The sequence below is a fragment of the Homarus americanus genome, unplaced genomic scaffold, assembly GCF_018991925.1.
Source record: "Homarus americanus isolate GMGI-L3 unplaced genomic scaffold, GMGI_Hamer_2.0 scaffold32929, whole genome shotgun sequence".
Classification (NCBI taxonomy): domain Eukaryota; kingdom Metazoa; phylum Arthropoda; class Malacostraca; order Decapoda; family Nephropidae; genus Homarus; species Homarus americanus.
The window spans coordinates 19,454,302-19,473,293 of NW_024737097.1; the positions used below are offsets into that span (position 1 = coordinate 19,454,302).

An 18,992-nucleotide genomic window follows, 5' to 3' on the forward strand; every position below is an offset into this window, starting at 1 on the left:
GTAGTCAACAATACATTCAAGGGACTTCACTTCATTATAAATTTTAGAAACATTTTCTAACCGAGCCGATCAGTGGTGAAGAGGATAAAAAAAAAGAAAAAAGAACTGTATGGACTTCAGTTGCCCTGGACAAGAACCAGCTACCTTTAGGACAAGAGGCAGACCTTGTAGATGCTTCAGTAAGTCCTTACTTACCATTTAAAAAAACAAAATGCTACTTTTGAAGCCATGATCAATATTGTTGTGATTTACAAGTATCAAAAAACATGTTTCAGATTACAGTACTGTACTAAACATTACAGTTCAACTATCTACCTGACTATGCTCAGAATACAGCCTGTAATATGGTGAACAATATGACATTCTTGAGAGGGGTCCATGAAAATTAATGTGATTTCATGACCTAATACAGTACATAAGAAAATATGTTAATCACCACTACCCCAATAAAAAAGGCTCTGAGACTTACCGGAGTGTTGACCACATGTCGTAACACATAACGTTAAGCCAGAAGAAAGTTGCTAGAGTGCTCACATGACCGATAAATGCTGAGGAGAAAAATGAACCATATCATTTGAAATACAAAAAATTCACTTTCATAGTTCTTATCATTTATTGAATATAAATAAAACTGATCATAATTCTAGTGTCTGAGAAGTTACTAGAGACAGAGGGTGAGGGAGAAGGGGGGTTAACCGATTTCCTCCCATCAATTCAATTTCAATTGTTTATTCCTTGATAGAGGAAGCGGGATCCTAGTGCTGTCACTAGGTACCCCTGTACAATGACACCAGAAGCATCTGGCAAGTGTCACAAGTATATACAGTATAAATATTATAAAGGGGCTTACTAAAGCCTAAGGAAGGAAGGATATTCCTTTAACACATAATCAATGTTATTTACATAATGTCTGGCCAGTATGGGGAGGATCAACGTGTCTCCGTCAGGGGGTCGTGGAGTATCTAAATATGAACAGCAGGTATACTGTACACTCGCAAATGACGGTTGTAATTGGGTGTTTAAATAAGACCTTATGATAAAACAGTGCATTAAGAGCTATAATCTGGTCTAAGTTTGGTAAATTTTTACTTTCGGATAGGAGTCCCTATGGGTTGACCAATATGTTTTTTCCGGTGTATTTTAAACGAATCTGACCTTCATTTTTGGCGGAAATTGCTCGTTTTTAGCCCCCTCCAATAATAATGGGGGAGAGCCTGGGAAATCGGGGTTATTGGGTGGGGGAGAAAACAAGTCATCTAACCTAACCCCGAGCCGGGGGCTCCGCCTCCAGAGCCCCGGTAGGCCTGTAGTGGATTTCTCCCCTACAAACGCTGTTTGTCGCTGCGTAACCGACCCCACGAATTCCCCAGTGTATGCCTCGTGGTCAGGGTCAACCAGCGCCGCCCACGGAGCGGGGGTCAACTACTAAGCCACGCCTACCTCCGCTATTTAAGACCTGACCTCGTGGTGACCTACCTCTTTCTACCGACACCAACCAGCCAGCAACACCTCCTCCTCTGCCTGCCTGGCGGTCCTCGCTCCCGCCGGCGAGCATGGCGACCCACAAGCTGTCCTCCTCTGAGCACCCTCACCAACCAGCTCTCTCTACACCACGCTTGTAACCATGCTGCCTTCCCTGCCCCAAGCACCACGTCCTACCGACCCCAGCACACCAGTCCTGCCTCAGACGCCGCCCCCGGCCCAGCAGTACTCCCTGCTACTGTCCTGCACCCTGCTGCTGTCGTGGACCCAGCTGCTGTCATGGACCCAGCTGCTGTCACAGGCCCTCATCCGCTTCTGCTGACGCAGCCCCTGCTCCTGACCCAGGCCCACACACCCCAGCAGGCGCATCTGACGACTCTGTACCTGCCGTGAGGGAAGCACATGCACCGCCCGTCCTGCCTCAGACGCCGCCCCGGCCCAGCAGTACCCCCTGCCGCTTCTCCTGACGCGGCCCCTGCTCCTGAGTGCGGACCCACACACCCCTCTTTTCTCCCTCAGGTACTCCCTGCTAATGTCCTGCACCCTGCTGCTGTCGTGGACCCAGCTGCTGTCACGAGCCCTCTTCCGCTTCTGCTGACACAGCCCTTGTTCCTGACCCAGACCCACACACCCCAGCAGGCGCATCTGGCGACTCTGTACCTGCCGTGAAGGAAGCACAACATTCATCGCCTCCACACACCCTTTTTCGCCCTCTTTACTCCCACAGATATTGTGTATCTAGACAGTTGTCTCTAGCGACCGGCTCATCCACGCCATCGCTGTTGTCTCACATGAGGCATGCACTGCCCGTTCTGCCTCACATGTGCTATGCAACCCTGCAGACAACAAGTCTCCTACACCGCCTGGAGGGAAGGAGGGAGTATTGTAGTGGATTTCTCCCCTACAAACGCTGTTTGTCGCTGCGTAGCCGACCCCACGAATTCCCCAGTGTATGCCTCGTGGTCTGGGTCAACCAGCTCCGCCCATGGAGCGGGGGTCAACTACTAAGCCACGCCAACACCCGCTATTTAAGACCTGACCTCGTGGTGATATCTCTCTTTTTACCTCCACCAACCAGCAAGCAACACCTCCTCCTCCTCCGCCTGCCTGGCGGTCCTCGCTCCCACCAAAGAGCATGGCGACCCACAAGCTGGTCCTCCTCTGAGCATCCTCACCAACCAGCTCTCTCTTCTTCTAGCTACAGCCGCAGCAAGCTACACCACCTCCTCCGCCGCTGCCTGGCGGCCCTCGCTCCCACCGGCGAGCATGGCGACCCACAAGCTGTCCTCCTCTGAGCACCCTCATCAACCAGCTCTCTCTACATCACACTTGTAACCATGCTGCCTTCCCAGCACCAAGCTGCATTGTACATCCAATACAACATGTATACAGAGAGCACATTGTGAGTTTCCTTTCTCCAACCCATCCTGAGTGTGAACACAAACATCTCAAAAACCCCACAGGCCTAGCTTAAACTACCCTAACCAAACCTAAATGTTTCAGTAGTTTAAAACTTTGGGGCGCGCCATGTCCGAAAGTACAATACCTTAGTTAGAAGTGAATAGAATGATCGTCTTTCTCGTAAAACTCGGCAAGAAACTTAAAATAATCATAGGAGCAACAATGTCAACCAACCTCCACCACGGCCAATGTCAGACTGGTCACTGAAATTAAAATTTGTACCCAGGCTGCTTCCTTTGAAAAAATTCAAATGTGATCGGTCGAAAAAAAATCGTCTTTGCCTTGACTTTCTTAAAGTGTACACATGCACACACACACATATACAATATCACACAGTAAATTCTATATGATCAATGATATTTAGCAACGTGACAACGTTAACACGGAGTGAGGGTTGTAAACTCTTGGAACAATCTACCAGAGAGTGTTGTGACGGCACCGAGTGCGAGCTCTTTCAAGACAAGACTTGACCAACACTGGAACGGGTTCAGGTACATGCAGGAGCCGGTGCATGCCCAGTATTTGCCAACAGTGCGTAACAGAGACGTGACCCACATTGTGTTCACGGAAGAGGGTATTACAAATAAACTGTCCAGGCTAAAGGTCCATAAGAGTCCCGGACCTGACATGGTGCATCCTAGAGTGCTAAGAGAGCTGTGCAATGAGCTTGCAGAGTCCCTGAAGATCCTGTTTTGTAAATGCCTGGATAAACAAATGGTCCCCAGTGAATGGAAAGTGGCTTATGTGAGTCCTATCTTCAAGAAGGGCGATCGTCACTCTGTGGAGTATGGGATGTTTGTGTTCACACTCAGGATGGGATGGAGAAAGGAAACTCACAATGTGCTCTCTATATACATGTTGTATTGGATGTACAATGCAGCTTGGTGCTGGGAAGGCAGCATGGTTACAAGCGTGATGTAGAGAGAGCTGGTTGGTGAGGGTGCTCAGAGGAGGACAGCTTGTGGGTCGCCATGCTCGCCGGCGGGAGCGAGGACCGCCAGGCAGGCAGGCAGAGGAGGAGGTGTTGCTGGCTGGTTGGTGTCGGTAGAAAGAGGTAGGTCACCACGAGGTCAGGTCTTAAATAGCGGGGGTAAGCGTGGCTTAATAGTTGACCCCCGCTCCGTGGGCGGCGCTGGTTGACCTAGACCACGAGTCATACAGTGGGGAATTCGTGGGGTCGGCTACTCAGCGACAAACAGAGTTTGTAGGGGAGAAATCCACTACAACTCCACGAACAACTATAGACCGGTGAGCCTGACCAGCATAATATGTAAAGTACTTGAGAGTATTATCAGAGATGCCGCAATGGAACATCTAATACGAAACAACCTTGTAAAAGATTGCCAACACGGTTTTATGCCGGGGCGCTCCTGCTTAACACAATTGCTTAAGGTATTGGATATTTGGATCCATATTCTGGAACAGGGTGGTAATATCGACAATATTTACCTAGATTTTGCCAAGGCTTTCGACAGTGTACCCCACGAAAGGCTGAAAATCAAACTGGAAGGGTACGGAATTCGGGGAAATGTCCTAGCGTGGATAGAAGACTTTCTACATGACCGCAAGCAGTGTGTGGTGATTAATGGTACGAAATCTTCATCTGTACCTGTCACAAGTGGGGTACCACAGGGCAGTGTTTTGGGCCCGCTGATGTTTGTTTGTTTCATAAATGACATGCCTGACGTCGTACACTCCTCCATACAAATGTTTGCCGATGATGCCAAGTTATTTCGGGAAATTAAGAATCAAGCGGACTGTGAAGAGCTGCAGAAGGACCTCTGTGGGCTCCAGGAATGGTCGAAGAAATGGCTGCTGAGATTCAATGTCACGAAGTGTAAGAGGATGCACCTGGGGCGTACCAACGGTAAGGAGGCGTATCATATGTCCCAACGGGATGAAGAAACTGCACTAGTTGAGACTGTGTGTGAGAAGGACCTAGGTGTGTATGTTGACAATGAGCTGAAGTTCTCGGGCCATTTGAGAGAAAGAAATCAGGCAAATAAATTATTGGGTCTTATAAGAAGGTCGTTCATATATCTAGACGGTCCGTCCCTCGTAACGATCTTCAGGAGTGAAGTGCTTCCCATTCTGGAGTACTGTCACCCCATCTGGTCCCCGAGATATGCTAGGGACTGTCAGTTGGTTGAAAATGTTCAAAGGAGGGCCACCAGACTGGTGCCTGCACTTCGGCACCTCAGATACCCTGAGAGATTGGAGCGCCTGAACTTGCCTAGCTTATACTACAGACGGGCAAGGGGGGACCTAATTGAGGTGTATAAGCATCTCAGGGGGCACTACTCAGTTGAGTGTCCTTACTTGGAGCTGGCGGACGTCCGCCCCACAAGGGGTCACAGCTCAAGATTGAAGAAGCCGCAAGTCCAGAAAACCGTGAGGGCAACTTTTTTCGGAGTGAGGGTTGTAAACTCTTGGAACAATCTACCAGAGAGTGTTGTGACAGCACCGAGTGTGAGCTCTTTCAAGACAAGACTTGACCAACACTGGAGCGGGTTCAGGTACATTCAGGAGCCGGTGCATGCCCAGTATTTGCCAACAGTGCGTGACAGAGACATGACCGATCGCCCAGGTGGCTAGCGAGTCGATCAGTGGCGAAGAGGATAAAAGTTAAAAAAAAAAGTAAATAAAGTGACCGATCGTCCGGGCGGCTAGCGAGCCGATCTTTTGGTGAAGAGGATGAATGAAAAGGAAAAGTAATCAGAGACGTGACCGATCGCCCAAGCGGCTAACGAGCCGATGAGTGGCGAAGAGGATAAAAAAGTAAAAAGCTCACTCCGCTGGTTACCATGGAAATATGGAAACGCTGCCCTCTCATGCCCCGGGCTTTTAGTTAGCCGCGTTGCCAACAGATGGCGTTGATCGGAGCTCTGGCTTACTTTTTTTTATTGGTATACGCTTTCTCGTCATTCTTATTATACAGTAGTCTTAGGGCACGACTGCATGACATCAGTCAATATTGTGCATGGGTGATGAGCCGATAACATCATCTCACAGACGAAGACTGAAAACTACGTAAAATCAATTAAATTCAATCGTGTCGCTATTATCCATTTCTGCCTGGAATATATGGTGTACAAAATGCTCAGAATAGGGAGATCTAAATGTTATAGTAGTTTAGAACTTTCGGGCGCTCTCTCCGAAAGTAAAATAATACCCAAGTTTTTATAGTATTAAGTCTTTTGCACATTAGGAAAAGTTAGGTCAGGATTTATTTTTTTTATCCCACATTTTCCCTCACCCTCAATGACCTACCCACTCATCAGCTTACTATTACAGTATAGTCATTAAGTTGGTTGGTCTATCCAGAATGCCTGGAAGAAACCTGTGATATTTGGTAGGGTCACACTGGATAACAACCCTTCTCACGTGTGTCCGAGCCAAGCAAGACTCAAACCAAGGAAACATCGGTGAATGGTGCAAGTCAAAACAAACAGCCGTCACAACTTTTCCCACCAATTAATCAGTGCTATCTAGTGATTAGGCGGGCTTCCTCCTATATATTTTCCTTGATTCAAACCCTTCACATATTCGTGAGATAGGCATTACCACCAATACTAAATCATTGTTGTATCTTCTTAAATATACTGCACATGAACATCGAAAATAAATAGAACTGTGGGAACCAAATTTACCAGGGGTGCTGAATGTTAATTCTGGTGGCCTAGATATTATGTAGTGCAATGTACAGTACAATATGTATACAGTAGCACCTTACACCAAAAATATAAGGATGCTGCAGCACCCTCAGCACCCCCTTCTTGTGTCCATGAAAATAAGGGTCATATACTACTGTATTTTTAAATCACAACAATTACCATTAAAGCATAAAATTAATTTTTATATAGGTATAGGTAGAGCGAGATAGTACAAAAGTAAAATACTTTGTAGCGTTTTCATCGGAAATTTATATTTTTTTATTTTATTTCACTTTAAAACATGCAAATTTTGATCACATAAATTGGGCAGGGCTTTGAATAAGAGGGAAATTGTGATAAAAACACATCAAACAAAGAGATCATCAAGAATTTAGCCTAATGACTCAAATATCAGTATTTAACCTAACCAGAAGGACCTGACCTAATTTTCTATCCAGGGTGGCAGACACCCAGGCTATAAATCTAACCTGACCCAACAAGACAAAACAAAATACAAAGGGAACCTAACGAACCACACCTGAAATTGAAAAAAAGGAGTAACACGTTACACGAATATCATGTGGCATCGACAATTCTGCTGATTGCTGGAGTAAAGAATAAACAATTTATATCCACACTAACTTGAACTTTCCTAAGTGAAATAGAAGTCAAATTAATTCGCATACTATAAATTTTCGACGAAAACTCTGTAGACTAAAGTATTCTTAGTATTTGTCTCTAACTCCCCATATGAAAATCAATATAGAATTCCGTGCATGGTCACTTCCGAATATTAACCATATAAACATAAGGATTTAAGGATGACCTTTATTAAACATCAAGGGGTGATATACAGTATATCTTACCTAGGGTGATGCACTCAGCGTCGGAGGATGCCTGATCTTGATTATTGATAATGATGGTGAGGAATGAGGCCAACATGGCAGTAACCATTGATATAAGGCATCGACCATAGGTGCGATCCCTTATCTCTGCCACACCTAGGTACACACCAAGGGTAGCCACCAAAAACAAGCAAGAAATTCCAAGCAACACTGTATTAAGAAGAGTCTTCCAACCGCAGGGAGGATCAATAATACAAAGAATAGCCTTATGGAGAAGGGTGTAGTTCAAACCTGGTTCCAGGTAAAGATCAAGGCAGTAGTTAGTTGGTGGGTAGCTATCTTTATAAAGAGAAATATGAAGTGAACCATTTGGCAATAGGTAGAACTCATCGTAACTTTTCACATCAGATTCAAAATCAAAGAAACTTTCACAAAATGGAAATCCAGCAACTACTGTCCAATTTTCAGCAGGTGCCAAAACTAAAGTGTTATTTTGACTAGCAGGGATTGTTGGCTGCCAAATCTCTTCCTCTGAGTAGGAATTAACACACGTCATACCCAAAAGCAACTGACCTTGTGGACAACATTTCCGTACACAATTGCTGTTGTTGCACTTAACCTGGTGTTCCAGAGAGGGGTCCAGATAGCAGAATTTAGCTACATATTGTTCAACATTATTCATGCCCACACAGTACTCATATTCCCTATTATAAGTTGTGGGTTTCGTAGATGACTTCCATTCTAATATTGCCCTCTCTGAGTTATAGGCAAGAATTCCCTCTCGAGTGTTCAAGTTAAGATGGCGAACAACTGACATTCCATGACAGGTAACATTTTGAACATCCCCCTCAGCAGCTGACCATTGCACAGGCATGTTATTAAAGTCTATGGGTGGTGCAAAGTTGCCACTGTAGGCAACACAGGAGTCGTCATGAGCCAAAGCATATCCTGGAGGGCAGCATCGAGGCACTGGAGGAGGAGGCAAACACACGTGAGCTTCCCAACCCACTTGACCCCCAACGTGCACATGATGTTCGATACAATAATCCAGGAAGAATTGTGTATGTCCATCGTCCAATGTCCATGCAAGTTCTCCAGATGGCAGCAAAACAAAATTGAAGGTACGATCATCGATAACAACACGTGGCAGGCCACCAGGACATTGTGGCTCTGCCACCTCTTTGTTCTCAAACATACTGGTGTTAAAATATAATAGTTCATTATTTGTGGTGGTCCACAAAATTACAACTGTCTTCCTTTCTATACAGGTAGACTCATCCAGCACATGATTAATGTCACACTGACATTTCTTAAGAGTAAAATTTGTCAGGGGTGACTCTGTCACCTGTGAGTCAGTAAGTGACTGGGTAAAATTAGAGGAGACTCCCCATATTGTGACTAGGATCACTGTCGTCACCACCTCAAGCCTCTTCCAGGTACAGTATCTCAGGTTCATTGTAAGATCTAGTTAACACAGGAACACTAGCGTCTGGCGGCAGACACACATCTGGAAAAAATGAAAATAGTGTAACAAACATTAAATCATACATAGCTATATCATTATTACGTAATTTTTTATGACAAAAGTGGGTAAGCATACAATAATATATTCATTTTAACTGGAAATCCTTCTCGAAAAATTTGCACGTGCATGTAATAAGTTATTATAAAAAGTATATCAAGTGACTGACACCAGTAAAGGTTTAAAAACTTGACTGGTGGCCACCTTGAACCCACAGAAGCTGAAGGGTTTTCCCACATTTTATGGATAAAACTCTTTAATTTCATATTTCTGAGGTCTTTATGTCCAAAGCAATATGCACAGTACATTTATACTGTTTATTGTTATACTGAATGTAAGTGAAAAAATGAGGAATGTGTAAGTTGATAACAAAAATCAACATCTTTATAGATTACAAAATTAATATAAAACAGGCATATAAAATTATGCTGACAGAAAGCAATAATTTACTTTAATCCCCTTCACCACTGATCGGCTCGTTAGCCGCTTGGGCGATCGGTCACGTCTCTGGTACGCACTGTTGGCAAGTACTGGGCATGCGCTGGCTCCTGAATATATCTGAACCTGCTCCAGTGTTGGTCAAGTCTGGTCTTGAAAGAGCCCACACTCGGTGCCGTCACAACACTCTCTGGCAGAATGTTCCAAGAGTTCACAACTCTCACTCCAAAAAAGTTTGCCCTCACTGTTTTATTGACTTGTGGCTTCTTCAACCTTGAGTTGTGACCCCTTGTGGGGCGGACGTCCGCTAGCTCCAGCAGGCATGTACTCGACCGAGGAGTGCCCTATGAGATGTTTATACACTTCGATTAGGTCGCCCCTTACCCGTCTGTAGTATAAGCTAGGCAGTTACAGGCGTTCTAATCTCTCTGGATAACTGAGGTGCCGAAGGGCCAGGCACCAGCACTGACTGGAGACGTCAAGTGTGTTGTGCTACTTGGCTATCTTCATTATCTCCCTCTCCCAGTGAAGGTCACTTCACTGATCTAGTGTTCAGAATACAGAGTTAATTCAGACATGTATCAGCAATAGTATAGAATTAGGTATAAAGTGTAGTACGAATAAGCGTCCCATCTGACTTCAGTAACTCGCGTTTACGGTGAACGGTAATTAAAGTCACAGGAAAAAAGTCAGAAATTTTGGCTAGGAAATAGTATTTTAAGTCGCTTATTAACTGACAATACAAGGTTAGGTTAGGTTCGGTTTTCAGATATTGACATCAATGATATCAGTTTTGATATAAAACTGTGATCTCTTGTAAGATGATTCAGATTCTCTTACAATATCTTTGGTGTTTAAAGGAAATGTGACTTTTTTTCCCTGGATTCCACGTTTACACCCAATAAGTTAATGGTCGACTTCGACAACGTATCATGACGATCAGACCTAGACCGTAACTATAACAAAATTCTTCGCCCGTCATATACCTTCAGGATAAAACAACTGTTCACGGGAAAAGGGAAACACCTTAGCTTTCGTCTTTATTCAAGACATCTTCAGAGGCAACTGGATTACATGGACAGAGAGGCTTAAATATACAGGGTGACCTTATTAAACATGAGGTCAGGTCACAATGATGTCATCCACTAATCCCCACACCAACACACACGTAGAGGAGCTTAAGAGAAGGGGTGACGTGACTAGTCAGGTCAAAAATAAGGGACCCACTAAATAACTATCCTACATCTAGATCAAAGGTTTTCAGAGCATTTTTAACCTTGGGCCACTGACAAATAAGTTTATGTAACATATCAGTTTTGAACTGACCATCACTAGGAATTAAAATCTATATATATATATATATATATATATATATATATATATATATATATATATATATATATATATATATATATATATATATATATATATACTGTATATATATAGTCCATAAACTGGGAATGCAAGATCCAGCATGAGAGGACCGTCCGGGCGAGTGCCACACGTTCATGGTATAATCTAAGAAGCCTAGCCCATCACCTTACGAAATTCCCAATTAAGACACCAGAAAACGTCATTATCCGCCAAGTAACGCAGAAAAATGAGCCTTCTCAACCAACCACACGACATAAACCCTTGTTGTAAGAAAGCCAAGGGAACGGATGTTTGGCGAGATAACGTTAACGAAATGTGACGCTTACTGTACACTCCTTGATAAGATTCAAGTATTTATAACACATTCTTCCATATACCACCAAATGCTTTTTTATTTTTACAGGAATTAGTCCACCCGGACACAGGTCATTGACCCACATCGGGGCCTGGGGGCAAAAATATAATAATAATTATTATTATTAAAAATAAACAAAAATTGTCATCAAAATAAAAATTAAATAATAATAATAAAGAACCATAAATACAAAAATTAAAAAAAGAGTGAGAAACAATATACAGTATTATAATAATAAGAATAATTAACGGTTTATTGGAAGAGCATGGCAGCCGGAAGGTTGAAAATATACAATTACATAATTGGGGTCTCTTGATTTACAAATAATATACAGGTAACATAAGTGATACAAATATGATATATAATAATTAGGTGTTGATAATTTTTACAATGGTTGGGACTGGGCTGTTCTTGTAGCAGTTTGTGCTCGTTTGGGCTGGATGCGGTTGGGCAGAATAGTAGCTTGGGGTGTGCAGGTGTGCTCCATCCTTCAGATTAGGTCAGATCCAGCCCCACTCAGTATTGCTGTGTTATTCATTCGAGTTAAAATTGCCACTTTTGTATATTACTTGTGGGTTGATCGTCAATCTTTGCACTGTACTGTTGGTGTGAGGATGTTGATAAATACAGATGGGAAGGAGGAGATGGGGCAGGGGAGGGCCCGACAGACCAGGCTGGCAGCTGTCTCCATGGTCAAGAGACCAAGGCCGCGTTATTGGGCAGCGCCGACTACACACGTCCTTACCCTATGAAGGCTGAGGGAAGTAATGTACAGTATGTTGTGATGTCAGTAGTAAGAGAAACAATTGAGACCTGCAATTGTGTATAAATGAAGCAGAAAGTCAGTTAGATCAGCATCCTGGGACTTGGTCACAATTTTTGTGATGCCATATGGCAGCAATTACTACTACATTGTCAAAAACTAACACATACCTACCAGATGAAATTCAACGTCGACAATGTAAAGTACTCAGTATAGGAGATGTAAACAGGGAAACCAGATACCAAATGAACAACGATGCCATAGAGAAATCCGACTGCGAGAGAGATTTAGGAGTAATGATAAGTGGGAACCTTAAGCCAAGTAAACAATGTGTTTTTGCTCGTAACAAGGCTAATAGAGTACTTGGGTTCATACAAAGGAGTGTTAGTTACAAGACTAGCGAGGTCATCCTAAAACTGTATCTTGCTCTTGTGAGACCACACCTGGATTACGCAGTTCAGTTCTGGTCACCGTATTACAAAATGGATATAGAATCATTGGAAAGAATTCAGAGGAGAATGACAAGACTAATCCCGGGCATTAGAAACCTTAAGTATAGAGACAGGTTAAAGCATCTTAATTTGCACTCCCTTGAGAGGCGTAGAGCGAGGGGCGACCTGATAGAGGTGTATAAATGGAAGTCAGGGCTAAACAAAGGGGACATTACAAAGGTACTTAAACTATCCAACCAGGAGCGAACTCGTAACATTGGTTTTAAATTAGACAAATTTAGATTTAGGCGCGAAATAGGTAAACATTGGTTTGGAAACAGAGTAGTGGATGAATGGAACAAGTTACCAAATATCATCATTAACTCGAATACGCTGAATTGCTTCAACCATAGGGTGGATGCTCATATGAGCATTAGCAATAGGGGTTGGGTGTAAACGGGACTGCCCAGTATGGGCTATATACCCAATACTATGATAAATCTATCCTATGCTACAGCATACGGGTCACCTGAAGATTAGCCCCAGTTTATTTCAACTTAGATTAACCATCCTAATCTAACATAACATTCTATACTCTATCTAACCTAACCTAAACCCCAGGTAGTATTAGGGTATTTAATCTTAAGGGATAATAAGCTGGGAAGGCAAAGATTAGTTTTCGATTGTTATAATTTTTAATAAACACATTACATAAATATTTCGAACTAAGAAATGTTTTTCAGTTATTGGCACTCTTTCTTAACTGCTACACATGAACCATGCGGCGGTCGGCAAAGTTTAGAAGAAAACTCAGGATTTCGAGACGTGTGTTAGGACAAATGATGAGCAGGACAGGAGGATGTATGCCAGATCCAGGAACCAAGCTAAGTCAGAGTGTAGAAGGACTGAAAAAGAGTTCCAGAGGCAGATTGCTAGTGAGGTCAAGTCAAACTCCAAGGCATTTTACCGCTCGCAAAGTCGAAATTAAAAACGCGAGTAGGCATATCGGACCTGAGGCTTGAAGATGGTAGTTATGAAGATTCTGACTATGATAAAGGGAAGGCGTTGAACAATTTTTTTTCATCTGTGTTTACAAGAGAGGATACGAACAATCGTCCTGCGTTTGGGGAAAGATGGTTTGACACAGAGCTGATCCACATTATGTTCTTGGATGAGGTTATAATAAATAAACTGTCAAAGCTGTGGCGCGTGGAAACCATCATGCAAGTAAATCACTGGACAATTTTGTAATTAAGATTTGTAACCAGGTGAGGTTGGGTCACCTTACCCTCTGACCTGACTACCGACCGTTGCGGTGCTTTTTAAAGATTAGTAGGGTCATTACCTAATACCTGACCATTGCGGACCTGATCTCACCCTCCGTGTTTTCTTTTTCCTTGTGGTTATCAGCATATACCTGGATCACGCGCACCTACAGTGAGTTACTTGCATATATATATATATATATATATATATATATATATATATATATATATATATATATATATATATATTTATATATATATATATATCTTGATAAAATCACACGGGGAAAGGGAAACAACGGAGCAATATTATTTTGGTCTTGCCCTGAAGATGTTCATTTTATCAAGATATTTATCTATCCATTGCCATTGTGATCTGCATATATATATATATATATATATATATATATATATATATATATATATATATATATATATATATATATATATATATATATATATATTTCTTATGTAGATCCACAACGAAAATGATACGATAAATCTTGATAAAAATCACACGGGGGGAGGGAATATGGATAACTCCAGCTTTCGTCCCTATTGCCTCTGAAGATGTCTTGAATAAAGACGAAAGCTAAGGTGCTCCGTTGTTTCCTTTTCCCTGTGTGATTTCAACATCAATACATACACACACACACACACACACACACACACACACACACACATATATATATATATATATATATATATATATATATATATATATATATATATATATATATATATATATATATATATATAATTACATATGTTGTCTTATCTTAACACATAGTTACAAATATTCTACCTATGATTACTCTATCACAGAGACGCTGACTCAAGCTAGACAGACATGGACAGTGACATAAAGCGGCGAGTCATCCCGGAAGACATCGCAAGATGTTTCGTCATAACGCTCACAGGAATCACAGCGTAACAGTACTGTACATGGTTGTGTCCATGTCTGTTTAGTTTGAGACAGCGTCTTAGGTATAATATTTGTAACTATGTGTATATGACAAGGTAAATTAGTTTTTAAATACAATTTGTCATACCTATCTTAAGGTAACATTCAAGATGCGGTAACCAATAGAGAATATTATTGTACCTGTGTTTGTATAAAGTTTGTGTCTGATACATAAAGCGCCAGCTCACATGATCAGTGGCATGATTATGAACAGTTCAACTTTCTAGAATCAAACAATCATTCTAAACGTTATCAATCGTATCAAGTTTCTTTGAATATATTAATGTGGGAGGTTCTGGGGTTATTAACGCCTACGAAATAGGAATTCTTCATGACTTAAGCGGGAGTTCCAAGAAAGGGTGGCACGTCACGTCTTCTCCAGCAGTGTTTCAAACTCCTCTCTCTTATCAAGACGGTAAACATAATGGCGTGAACAACTATTAATTTCGGCGTAAAGTATAAGTTATATGATAGTTTTTTCACCGCTAGCTCTAAATTATTTGTAAGAAAAGTCCTGATACTTTATTATAAAAAGTAATGCAGAATATCAATGCCCAGAATAAGGAGTGAAAGTAAACATAATGTTGTCACTTACTGGATCTGTTCACAAACAAGAAGATACACTGGCTGTAGCACACAGATTGTTCAGAAACGAGGTAGTGTACACAGTATAAGCAACAATAACAGTGAACAACTAGTGAGCAGCTCGGCGTAATGCTATCACAATGAGAAGCGGTCGTAGACTGAGTCACTGAAAGGGTGCAGAGATGTGGTAGTTGGCCCAGATGAGTTGGGTGGGGAAGCCCAGCAGATGTAGTAGTGGAAGGAGTTGTGGGAGTTTTCCGGGGCAACAAGGTGATGGGGTGGTTTGCTGGCTGTCATTCTCGCCGGGTCACCCACATCTTATCACTGAGCAATATATATATATATATATATATATATATATATATATATATATATATATATATATATATATATATATATATATATATATATATATATATATATCAACTGTAGTGGAAATTATGTAGGACAGACTGGGAAAGCAGTGCACTATTCGTTCATGCTAGGAATAATAATAATTCCATGGATTGGAAAAACAGCTTAGACGTGTACAAATCATCATGTATCACAGAAAGCCTTCTGGTTGAAGCTAGTTTGATTAGGGAATTAAATTTTATAAACCTTAGTGATGGTCACTACAAAACTGATAATATGTTACACAAATTTATTTGTCATTGGCCCAAGGTTAAAAATGCTTTGAAAGCCTTGGCGTTAGATGTAGGATAGATGATTAGCACAAGTTGATCAATGATTCCCAGCATGGCTTCACAAGCGGGCGTTCATGTCTACCTAATCTATTAACATTCTTTTCATCAGTTTTCGAATCAGTGGACGAGGGGCACAATTATGATGTGGTATATCTCGACTTTAGCAAAGCCTTCGACAGAACCCCCACGAAAGACTAGAAAAGTGGAGGCGCATGGCATTAAAGGTGATATTCTAAAATGGATTAGGGCGTGGTTACTGGACAGAAAACAGGGAGTGAGCATTAACAGCTGTTACATTTGGGTAATTACTCGCTCCCTCGGTACATACACGCGATCTATTAACTCAAATTAAATTACTTTTTCCAATTTTTTTTTACTTTGTGACACCAAATACTAGTTGAGAAGTGATTAGTAATTCGATTTATTCATGTAGGACCATTATTTGACTTCATTGCGGCTACATTTGGGTACATTTGGGTAATTAATCGGACCCGTCCTCCCAGCCCTGAGTAAGATACTGGAAAAGCTAGCATGTAATAGACTAAATTCCTTCTGCAATGCCAATAACATCTTTACAGACTCCCAGTTTGGATTTAGAGCTGGAAGGTCGACTGAGAGTGCTCTGCTATCCTTTACTAATGACATCTTAAATTCCTTTGATGACAGTTCACAGTCGGTATATTCTAAAGCCTTCGATACTGTCGACCATACCATCCTCTTCTCAAAACTTGAACATTACAGCGTTAGGGGCCTGTCCCACAATTGGTTCACCTCATATCTGTCCAACAGGATGCAGTATGTCTGCTATAATAATCACCAATCTGACTCCTCGCCAATCTTGTATGGAGTCCCCCAAGGTTCCATTCTCGGTCCAGTATTGTTTTTGTTGTACATAAACGACATAGACCACGCCAGCTCACACATAAAATACAACTTATTGCAGACGATAGTAATCTCTATGCCAGCAACTCAGACCTCCATTCCTTGATGAGAACTATGAACACTGAATTAACTAAAGTCAGGAGCTGGGTAATACGTAATAAACTGACCTTAAACCTTGAGAAAACCCAGTACACGATCTTTCACAGAAGGAAAAACTCACCCCCAGACTTGGACCCCCTGTACCTTGGTAATACAGTCCTCAAACGTGAACAAAATACTAAATTCCTCGGAGTTATTGTTCATGAGAAACTGGAGAAACCACATACAAGCCGTTCACAGTAAAGTCAATAAACAGTGCAGTTGTGAAGATAAACCCTGTGAACAATTTCGTGAAGATCTAGTGATTATTAAATGAGACTACAGTTCACAAGTGTGTTTCTGTGACCTGGTAGAAATCTACCTGCCTTTTGTTTGTATCTACACTGATACCAATCGTCGGGAAATTACCGGAGACTGGCTGGATAGCCAGTGGTAATTCAACGACAATTGTGATAATATCTACTGCTTTTGTATGTATGACCTGACCGCTGGTAGCCAGCAGTGGAAACTGGTAAGCGGTGAAAGGGGGTTCGTAACATAAGGTTAACATTCGTTTAAAAGCTGCGGCAAGATTTTCGTATTTGGTTATTCTAGGATTATTAAAAAAATATATGAATGCCCGTAGTATATTTCTTTGGGAAAATTAGTATTAACAGAGATATGAGTAAGGTTAGGTTAAGCTTGGTTAGGTTTCAACAATGATTTATAAGTTGAAATTCTTATGAGAAATAGGTTTTTTTTATGTATTTGGGTGTATTTTATTTGGTGTACAAATGAGTGAAAGTAAAAAAAATAAATTTGCTCATTTGCCCCAAAATGAAGGTCAGATTTGAGTAAAACACACCAAAAACTTAATCTCATAACAAAAAGGGGCCACATCCCTTAAACAAATATTTACCACAAATAAAAATTAAAATATATAAAATAAAAGAAAAATACTGTGTTATTCTTTTGGTCAATCATTTCATGTGACACGAGACAGAACAGCTGAGAGATCTCCCATGCTGAACCCACACCCCGACTCTGAGAGTTAACTGCCAAGCATGTAAATTGTTTTTATTACCTTTTTGTTTTTACTTAAAAATAAATAAATAAATAAATAAAATATATATATACTGTATATACATATACAGTGGCCCCTCGGTTAACGAGCACAATCCATTCCAGCAGGTTGTTCGTTAACCGAAAAATTCGTTAATCGAAACCATTGTTTCAATGGGTTTTTGGGTAATTGGTTCCAGCTCCCCGAAAATTGCCTAAATTCAACAAAAATGGTAGAAAAGTTCACTTACTTTGAGGTGTGTATGTAGAAGGCTCCTGGATGATGATGATGATGATGGGAATTAGAATGGGGGTGGAGGAGAAGGAAGAGAAGGCATTGGGGTGGAAGAGAAGTCACCCCATGGCACCATTTCACCCATAAAATTTTAGCTCTCTTGGTGTATTTCAAGATTATTTTCTTTAAATCAACACTGCACTGCATTATATATTGTCAATATGTAAAATATATTTCAAAATGACCAATAATTTGCTTGGAAACACAGAAAAAAAGCGTTTAGTTGTAGAGAGTCTCAAGCAAGATGTTACCTCCAGTGAAAACAGAGAGAGACTAATGCATTTGCTGTGTTAAGAGGCTGGATGCTGCACATTAAACTAATCACTTTACCTTCAATTATGTTAAATAATTGTTAAAATGACTAAAAAATTGAATATTAAACTTTTAAAATTATTGAATAGTATAAACTTCTTGATATTTACTTAAATAGTAAGGAATTTAAGCCCTAGAATCGATTAATGTATTGGCGGACTAATACTAAAGCTGGTTGACCAGCCAGTGCAAGCGAAAACATGTTGAGGTCGGTTCGTAAGAAATTCGTTAACCGAATTTTTGTTCGTTAACTGAATTTAAGAATCTTATGGGAGGCAGTTCGTTAACCGAAATTTCGTTAACCGAGGGACCACTCTCTCTCTCTCTGTGTGTATATATATGTATATATATATATATATATATATATATATATATATATATATATATATATATATATATATATATATATATATATATTTTTTTTTTTTTTTTTTGCAGTCTACCATATGAACAGAAGTGTGTGCATTTAACAGTAAAAAAAAAAGGAAGAAAATTACGTATATCTACCCAAAATTACGAGTTGAACAGTAACATAGCTA

At 41.1% G+C, this 18,992-nt stretch overlaps 1 protein-coding gene across 2 annotated transcripts in view; it reads right to left on the reverse strand.

The window, feature by feature from the left end:
- LOC121873280 (probable G-protein coupled receptor Mth-like 3) overlaps positions 1-15,434 on the reverse strand; it is a 33,409-nt gene extending 17,975 nt beyond the window's left edge. Inside the window, exons 1-4 of one of the 2 annotated variants that reach the window (XM_042376732.1) lie at positions 15,149-15,434; positions 9,786-9,946; positions 7,463-8,948; positions 470-548 (exon numbers count right to left, since the gene is read on the reverse strand). In XM_042376732.1, coding sequence (XP_042232666.1) covers positions 470-548; positions 7,463-8,897 — 1,514 coding nt within the window. In that variant the 5' untranslated portion in view covers positions 8,898-8,948; positions 9,786-9,946; positions 15,149-15,434. The remainder of the gene's footprint in view (positions 1-469; positions 549-7,462; positions 8,949-9,785; positions 9,947-15,148) is intronic. The other variant, XM_042376731.1, reaches the window with a different exon arrangement.
- Between the last annotated feature and the right edge of the window lie 3,558 nt (positions 15,435-18,992).